At 37.0% G+C, this 9,070-nt stretch overlaps 2 protein-coding genes across 2 annotated transcripts; both read right to left on the bottom strand.

Annotated features, from left to right (window-relative positions):
• Positions 1 to 743: 743 nt before the first annotated feature.
• Positions 744 to 4,542, bottom strand: LOC131634176 (LEAF RUST 10 DISEASE-RESISTANCE LOCUS RECEPTOR-LIKE PROTEIN KINASE-like 2.1). Its single transcript, XM_058904832.1, has 3 exons — positions 3,213 to 4,542; positions 3,036 to 3,086; positions 744 to 2,820 (listed from the first exon to the last, which is right to left on the bottom strand). Exons 1-3 carry the CDS (start codon positions 4,057 to 4,059, stop codon positions 1,709 to 1,711), a joined length of 2,010 nt encoding a protein of 669 aa, XP_058760815.1. The 5' UTR covers positions 4,060 to 4,542; the 3' UTR covers positions 744 to 1,708.
• A 146-nt stretch (positions 4,543 to 4,688) lies between these two features.
• Positions 4,689 to 8,400, bottom strand: LOC131634178 (probable protein phosphatase 2C 15). Its single transcript, XM_058904833.1, has 10 exons — positions 8,211 to 8,400; positions 7,920 to 7,976; positions 7,274 to 7,680; positions 6,856 to 7,027; positions 6,576 to 6,729; positions 6,422 to 6,485; positions 6,221 to 6,328; positions 5,814 to 5,939; positions 5,475 to 5,710; positions 4,689 to 5,280 (listed from the first exon to the last, which is right to left on the bottom strand). Exons 3-10 carry the CDS (start codon positions 7,481 to 7,483, stop codon positions 5,061 to 5,063), a joined length of 1,290 nt encoding a protein of 429 aa, XP_058760816.1. The 5' UTR covers positions 7,484 to 7,680; positions 7,920 to 7,976; positions 8,211 to 8,400; the 3' UTR covers positions 4,689 to 5,060.
• Between the last annotated feature and the right edge of the window lie 670 nt (positions 8,401 to 9,070).

Below are 9,070 nucleotides of genomic sequence, written 5' to 3' on the forward strand. Positions count from 1 at the left end.
CTATAATTGTGTTAATAGAAATCGAGTCATTAGGTTCTATAACATAAAACCTATAAGCCTTAGAGTGTTTAGCATATCCAACAAAGATGCAACCTACACCCTTTTCGCCCAAAGTTTTCCTTTTTGGGTCCGGGAGTCTAACCACGGCCCTACAACCCCAAACACGTAGAAATGTTAAATTGGGTCTTTTCTTATACCAAAGTTCATATGGGGTAGTCTTGTTCCTTTTATTAGGAACCCTATTTAACAAATAGCAAGCCGTTAACATGGCTTCTCCCCAAAACCCTTCACTCAGACCAGAGTAAGATAACATGGCATTTACCATTTCTTTAAGAACTCTATTTTTCCTTTCAGCCACACCATTTTGTTGAGGTGTATAAGGTGTCGTAGTTTCATGAATGATTCCTACGGATTGGAAAAATACATAATCATAATATTCACCACCTCTATCAGTACGTAATGTTTTGATCAGCACATTCCGTTGCACTTCAACTTCAGTTTTATAAATTTTGAATTTATCTAAGGCTTCGTCCTTAGCGTGCAACAAATAAACATAGAAGAATCTAGATGCATCATCAATGAAAGTGACAAGGATTCGGAGGAGTTCATTGAATTGTTCCATGACAGACCTCGATTCAACCATTTTGTAATTGTTGAAGTCGGTCACCAGAAACTTTTTACTGGATGAATCCTCTGCCATGTACTTGGCTTCGAGTAAATCCCACAATTCCTTTGCAGATTCCACGTTTTGGTAAATATCAAATAAGGGATCAGACATACCGTTAAGAATGTGCCCTCTGCATATGTAGTCGTCGTTCTCCCACTTTAATCGGCGTCTCAGATTTTCAACCGTGTCATCCTCCTCAAGTTCTGGAATTGGTGTAGACAGGACGTGCACCACCTTCAACGTTGTCAACATGAAATGCATCTTCTTCTGCCAACGCCTAAAGTCTTGTCCTTGAAACTTGTCCAATTTTCCGAAACTTTTAGTCATCTCCTTCACGGTGCTTCCTCCTCCAGCCATGATTATCAGAAAAGAATACTTTGTTCGTTTGTTAGAAAATTTGGTATGATAATCCTGGATATCTTCAAGAATCGTATTCGTTCACTTTCCGAACAAAGTATTTCGACCCTATTCTTGTCTGGGTTCACGAAATCTTTGCGGGGATAATTCTCGAAGAACAATCTGTTTCTGACAATAGAGAACAGATCAGAATGTAGAGAGGAAGTATATAATTTCGTGTGCCAAATCGAGACCAAAAGACTCCTTATATAGGAGACCAATAATAGAAACGAACAGACACACCTTTTCGGAAAAACAGTTATGTCTGTTGGAAACGGGTGCTGCCCCTTGGACCCCGCCAGGGGCTCCGCCCCTTGGACCCCGACGGGGCGCTGCCCCGCACCCCGCCAGGGGCTACGCCCCTTGGAACCCCGTTTCTATTATTCATATTCAATTACACGTTTGGCTCGACGAGCGTGCACTCCGCACTACCCTAACTCGTTTCAAACTTAACGCATAATTGCATTGGCCTATAGTAAATCACATTACTACCAAAATACATTGATAATACTAAAATCACCAACAGCTACTAATTAAACAAAAAGCTAATGAAATAATACAACATTACAATTATATTAGACACGTAACATTTTATTTATATGTATTATCAAGATACTCTACATTGCATCTGAACATCCACATAATTTATAATATTTCAGTCAGATTGGTTGAAGAAACTGAAGGAGAAAACAAAAATGGTTTGGGTGGCATTTCCAACACTTGAAGGTTCCCTTCCAACATTTCCACCACTTTATGCATAGATGGTCGATTCGAAGGACTGGTTTGTATGCACCATAAACTCACCACTGTCATTTTTCTTACCATTTCTTCATCAATTTCATTGTTAATACACCTAAGTCCAAGATCTTGATTCAATTCAAGACGCTTGTAAATCCAGTGTGGAAAGTATAACTCACTAGAACAATCAACTTCAACCTTAATGTTCTTTCTTTGTCCAACCATCTCTAAAACCATCATTCCATAACTATAGACATCTGATTTATGTGAGGTGCCTCCAAAATTTCTGAAAATCAACTCAGGGGCAATATATCCAGGTGTTCCTCTCGCGCCGGATATGAATACAATGCTTTCTTTTCTTGGACATATTTTGGCAAGTCCAAAATCAGAAATTTTTGGACAAAAATCAGCATCTAGTAGTATATTATGAGGCTTTATGTCAAAATGTAATATTCTAGTGTTGCAGCCTCTGTGCAAGTACTCTAATCCATGAGCAATGCCAATTGCAATCTCATACAATGTTTTGCAATCCAATTGGAGATCGTTCCGCAGTGGATTTTTCTCTTCATATATGAACTTCTCAAGAGATCCATTAGGCATGAATTCATATATTAGTGCTTTTTTAGAACCCTCCAAACAGAACCCCAAAAGTCTAACAACGTTGACATGCGAAGTTCTACTTATACTCGCAATTTCATTTAAAAAATCTTCACCATCACCTTTTGAATCACTTAAAATCTTTACTGCAACAGGACGCTCATCATGTAACTTCCCTTTGTATACACTCCCATACCCTCCTTGGCCTAATTTGTTTTCGAAAGAGTTTGTTATTTTTTTTATATCTGAATAATTGTACCTGGCAGCAGCAGGAAGGGATCCATGTTCTTTCAAATACTCCTCAATGATACGATGGGTTGAATTTTTCTTCCTGAACAAAAGAAATGTTGGAGGGAAGATTTTTGTCCTTAAACAATAAGCCAACAACATCAGCACTGCAACTCCAATGGTCACCATGATTGCTGGAGAAAGTTAAATCATTTGAAGCACAGAAAAGATGTTTAGTATAAGAAAGTAATGGCTTCTACATACAATAAAGTTTGTATTTTTATATCCGGCATACTAAAATCTTATTTTCTTCAACAAAATTTGCATTGTAACAGATTGATGAACTTTCATATTAAAGACAAATGAAACTTGAAACCGAGTGCTGAAAGTTATGTAAACAGTACATTACCTATACCAAGTTTAACATTTCGTCTCAGCCCTTTTCGCTTTGCAACCGTAGCTGCAAATAGAGGAAACAACTCAGATTTGACAGACGAAAATAAAGTTGTGCAGGGAATAATTTAAAATAAATGAATAAATTAAACGTAATCAAAAGTGCTGGTGTTGGTGTCCGACACTGACACACCTTTTTTCGGGGTGTTTGCTTGAATACGGTTGGCACAATAAAACCTTCCGTTGCTGTCAAGTTGACACCGTCCTCTTTGGTTGTAGTGACAACTTGCACATTCCTCTGTTACCTTTACTTGAATTATAATGTCAGAAGTTATGAAATTAAAAGGGTTGCCAGAGTCTGCAACGTCTTTAGCCGGAAGCAGGGCATTTGTACAAGCTGTAAAAGCACTCGGAGATACATTCTGAGCGCTATTAACAGGCTGATAGTAGAAATCATAGAGAGGGCAGCTTGTATACTTATGCATATATTTCGGCGAGTTTATATGGAGGGTACGGTTGCACATGAACAAGGTTGCATGAGTTTCTATATGTAAAGAAACAAAGTGAGAGGTTGGAGGAAGAGTATAGTTATATCTGAAAGCTTTGCAATTTTTGCTTTGTAGAAGTTGGTAGAGATTATCGTCTCTGAAAACACAACTACAAGTTGCATTACTACCGTGATGCTCAAGAGGACTTACCTTTTCCACCTCAAAATCAAACTGTTTCCCTTTATCCTGAAATTGGATCGTTTTGGGCTTCCCTGGAGCATCATCACAATTATGTATTGGCAATAAGCCACAATCCTGGCGTTGTGTTGTAGTGAAAGGGAAACTGATATTGCCTAGGAATCCACAACTAAATGAAGCTGGACAATTATTTTGGTACCCATTACCAAGTAGCATGAGGTGAGAAAACAAAAGGAACAAAGTTTTGTAAACTAAGGCCATCATGAATAACCAACCAATACGTTTATGAGCTAAAAAAATTGTTAATATAAGCCAAGTATGATATAATATGATATAGTTGGTTGACTTGAACATTGACTGAAGAAGACTTGGCCCAATCACTAAAACAAATTAACCATTTTCCACACTTCACTGTTCCTTACTTTAACTCTGTATTACGTCAACACACGGTGTGCATGACCAATTCAACAGGTTTGTGAAATATAGTAAAATAACCATTTCTTTTTACTTTTACTTTCACAGGTTTGTATTTTTTTCTATGTTAGTAATTAAGTCTCGCGTGGAATAGAAATAAAAGAAATGTTGGATATATAAGAGAAAATGATTCATACACCCATCGCCTTAAGATTTTGAATGGATAGGTGGTGTCAATATCTTTTGGATCATGAACGTTTAACCCATTAATAATTTCGGCTCTCCCCAGACTCCTCAACAAGTCAAACCATGGACTCTATAACATTTGTTGAGGAGACAAGAGCGCCAACAAACGTCCAATGCTCTAAGACCACAAGAAAGAGACACACATCTCCATCCAAAGCGGGTATCAACTAGAAATGGAGGAAATGGAACTGAACGTTTAGTCAACTAACACTTTTGACGCTCTCCAAACTCCGCAACAAAAGACAACAAAACAAAACGACTATGAGCCAAAAAGATATCATGAAAACTAAACATGTTCAACAGAACTCCTCCTGCATGCCATCAGATAAAATTGGTTTTTCAATCCATAAATAGAGGTTAAAAGTTTATATACAGAAAGTTGGAGTTCTGCATAATAATCAAGATTATTCAGATTTTAACTACACATTAAATATCATAACTACTAGTCTACTATACAAAATAATCTACCCCACACTCATCTTAACCCTTCAATTCTAACAATTAGGTAATTCTAACAATTAGGTTGAGCTGCTGAACGATCTTCATACGCCCAAGAACTCAGTGCAGGCCTCTCTCCCCATGTCTTTGCTACTTGATTGTGAGATTCAATCTTTTACTTACTTGGCCTATAGAAATGGTGATTATGAAATGTGAAAGATGGCTTAATGAATAGAATGACTCGAATTTTGAGCCTACTATGACACCTTAACTCCACTAGGACGTTTTCCTTCCATTGCGTCCTTCTTATTGCGACAGTCACTACATAGAAAAGGACCTTGCCAGGGCTTCGAGCTTGTGGAGAAAATTGAACCTGCGTGGACGGATATACCTTCGCTTGGAGCAAGATCAACTTGGCATACAGCACAGACAAAAAGACCAGATGTCGATTGTCCTGTGTTTTCATCATTTCCTAATCTGCATGACAGAATCCGTATTAAATATTTTTGAAACTGTTTTGATTCATAAATATTTACAGGAACATCGTTAGAAAATTGTCTTTATAAAGTTCCACAAAACAAGCAAACAGGGTAAACTAAATATTACACGCGTGTAATGCTTCTAGATAAGAACTTTGCTGTTATTCCTTCTTCAAAAGAATAAATGATTACCTTTCAGCAAGCATTGCTGATCCTTCTTCAAACAATTCTTCCACTATATTTATAGCTGAAAGCTTCTTTGACAGTTTACCAGTAGCATCACGGGACCTCTTCCTGAACGTAAAAAGATCTTTCAGCCTATTCCGCTTTTTCGGGGGCGGTGTTGATGGCAATTCGTTATCAGGTGGGATTATGTCAACAACTATGCATGTTGTATCATCCTTTAACCCTCTCGTTCTTAGGGCTTCCTGAATAACAGTAAGAATACATAATTGTCAACTTTGCAACATGATTAGGCTCAAAACTTAAAGTTACCAGGTTGAGCTAGCTTAGCATAGTGGACCATATTACCTTGACAACCTGCATGGCAGCAAGTTCGGCAGGCAAACCACGGCAAGATTTTGCTGCCATTTCTGATGATACAGCATCCCATATGCCATCAGAAGCAATTATAAGCCTTCCACCAGCTTTTGATAGCTAAGATCCATCATGACAAAGTGTAAGATGCATATGCCTTATAATCTATGATGAAAAGAATAAAAGATTGAGAAATGATATTCTTACACTAAATGTGACACCTACACCTCAATATTATACTATTTTGTGTATTTAGAATGTATAATAATTATTTTTTTCAATGTTTTGACATAGACAAACATATATCCATGCTGTATTTTCTAAGGTGTAAGTGTATGGTGTATGATTCTTGGTGTAAGAATAGCAAGCCTCTAAAATATTATCTGGAAAAAAAATTATACCTTCACTTGTTTGACATACGGTATCGGAACTATAAACTCCCCAACATCCATGTCTCCTATGGACCTAGAAAGGCATAGACCTCCTGGCCAGCATCGGAGAGGACCAATCTGCAATTATTTTTAACTAGACATTTAAAACAAGGCTAAGCTAATAAAATGCTCGAAAAATGGTTGCAGGCGAATACAACATAATATGCTGACCTCAGCACCGCCGACAATGCTAAGCCTCCCAACTTCACCTCCACTTGCAGTAACACGTTGTCTCCTGTGTATACAGTGAACTCGTGACCACGAGCAAAAGAGATAAAGCTAAATGACTCTGCCTTAGAGATAAAAAAAGTTTGTATTAACATACTCTTCAGTATTATCTTCTAGTCTGTGATCAACTGTTAAGGTGGTAACAGCACCACCCTGTGTATCTAGTATACAACGAGAATCTCCAACAGATGCAACTGTCACAGTCCACCGATCAACAATCACAAAAGTGGCTGTGGTTCCAGAAGTTTCTCCTGAACAAAATCGGATTAGGTTAGAACTTGTAAAAAAAGTTAAGAATAGCACATCAAATTCCTGACTCTCTACTTCTGTTAGTAAAGGCTTTTCTATCAACAATCAATAAAAGCCAAAGTCCACACCTCGGCTCTGAAATTCCTTATCAGTCTTAACAAATCCAGCAACCAATGCCCTAGGTAAAGCTTGCAACCACTCGTCTCGTCCAAGCCCTCGAGGAAGAGCACACAGCACATGATTCAACAAATTTTCCCTAGTAAAAACGGCAGCAGCATTTCCATTGTGTCCATCAAAGATCTGTGAACCAGAAGAAATGAGTAACCAGCCTTTTCATAAGATGAAATGCTTCAATCCAAATAACATCAATTCAGTTTAGCTTATAATAGTTCAGAATTACACAAATCCGAAAAAGGCCATTGCTACGCCAAAAGAGTAAGAAGTAAAGGAAAATTTCAATAAACTCAATCTCCTAACAGCTAGTTATCATGCCATGTCGCTCAAAAGGAGTAAATATAATCTGAAATAGATATAGCAAAAAAATACCGCAAAAACAGAAAAGGCTGTTGAAGAGTTCCCCGGCACCCGCTGACAGTCCGTCTTAATTAGAAAGTAATCCTCCCCTTTCTTAGATTGAGCAGCTTGACCAATCCTCACAGTAGGCTTCTCCATCCTTTCACTCTTCATCTCTCTCTTGAGCAAAGCAGCAAGAGGCACAAGATCATGATGACGCCGCCTCCCTTCACCAGAGGCCATATCTTACTCCACCAAACAAACCTCCTCTTAATCTCAAACCAAATTAGCCCAATTTCAAAACACTCACTTTCTCACAAGACTATTAGATCTCCAAAAACAAAACACTCCAAACGGCACACACACATCAATACAGAACCACTTTTTCCACAAAGTAATCACTTATTTGCAGAGAAACACTGATTTTCCCCAACTTTTATCTGCACTCATTACATACAAAGTTGACATATCAGAATCGAAATTGAACTACAACCCATTCATCATATCAGTGCAAAATGCAATTTTTTTTAACTCAGTTTTGTACCACTACTGAAATTTAAGAACCATGAATTTCGCTTTCAATTAAACTTTTCCAAAATAGAAAGAAAGAGACTCCAAACCAGACAAAAACACAGAACAAAAATTCCAAACATATAAGAAACAAAAGTAATAGAATTACCAGCAAGAATGTTTGGAATGTGCACCCTCAGCACAAAGCAAGTTGTAGATCTGAATGCTACACCAAGCAATTAAACATGCACAGAAGAAGAAAAAACAACTTACTATATCAATCAATATAACCACCAAACGCGTATTGATGACTAGGTATGAACTGTTAAACACATTATTCTAATCATATATAGCATAATCTTTCATTAAAATAATATTAAGTTCCAAATTAAAAAAAAAAAAGGGAGGGACCAAACCAAGTCAGCTCTAAAACAAATTAAGCAAAGATTTAAGCTTTTACATGTAGATTAGATTCTGCTCCAAGAACCAAAAGGAATAGCAATAAAGAAAATGCTGATGGTGTAGTAGCTATGGAATATGGATCAAGCCAGCTTTGATGAATGGAAAAAAGAAAGTAGCTTTAGTTGACATGTAAAAGCTGAACTTTGCTTGATAATATCCACAATGAGTTTCCGTTAAAAGTCTATATCTTAAACTTATTTTTCTTTCTTAATTAGCTTAGTAGTTACACAGATAATTAAATTCGTGACATCCTACTTATTTATTTTCTTTTGAATATGCGACATTTTATTTATTTATCTTTAAAATTGAAATGATAATTAAATTTTAAGCTATTTATCTTTATCTGTCTCACTAAAGCGGCTCTGTTAATAACTGTATAGAAACATCATGTTACTAGACACGATTCAAACCCGCGTCATTTTACTTATTCATTTATTTTTTTCATTTATAAAGGGTGAAATTTGAGTCACTTGATTAAAAAAAAAAGCTTATTTTTCTCTATGTTTCCTTCTGCTGGAGGAAAACTATGTAACCTCATTTTTCTACTTAAGTGATTAATAAAGTAAAATTACACTGGAGAAAAAGATTGAAGCATGACATAACAAGGAAGTTGGTGGGGACCACAGTAAATAGTGTGAAAGAAACAAAGAGGTTTTGGTTTGAAGAAGAAAATGAATAAAAAATGTTGATAGGGGAAATAGTGAATAGAAAGAGACACGTGTGTGAGGTTTTGCATGTGTTTCTGGGATGGCAATGATGTAGACAGCGATGCGCTATAGTAATTTGTCTGTCTTTGTTTAGAGAGAGACAGTGCGCTGCAGCTTGCACGAACCATTACTTTTTTCTTCTCACCGAAAT

The sequence above is a fragment of the Vicia villosa genome, unplaced genomic scaffold (assembly GCF_029867415.1).
Source record: "Vicia villosa cultivar HV-30 ecotype Madison, WI unplaced genomic scaffold, Vvil1.0 ctg.001245F_1_1, whole genome shotgun sequence".
Lineage (NCBI taxonomy): Eukaryota > Viridiplantae > Streptophyta > Magnoliopsida > Fabales > Fabaceae > Vicia > Vicia villosa.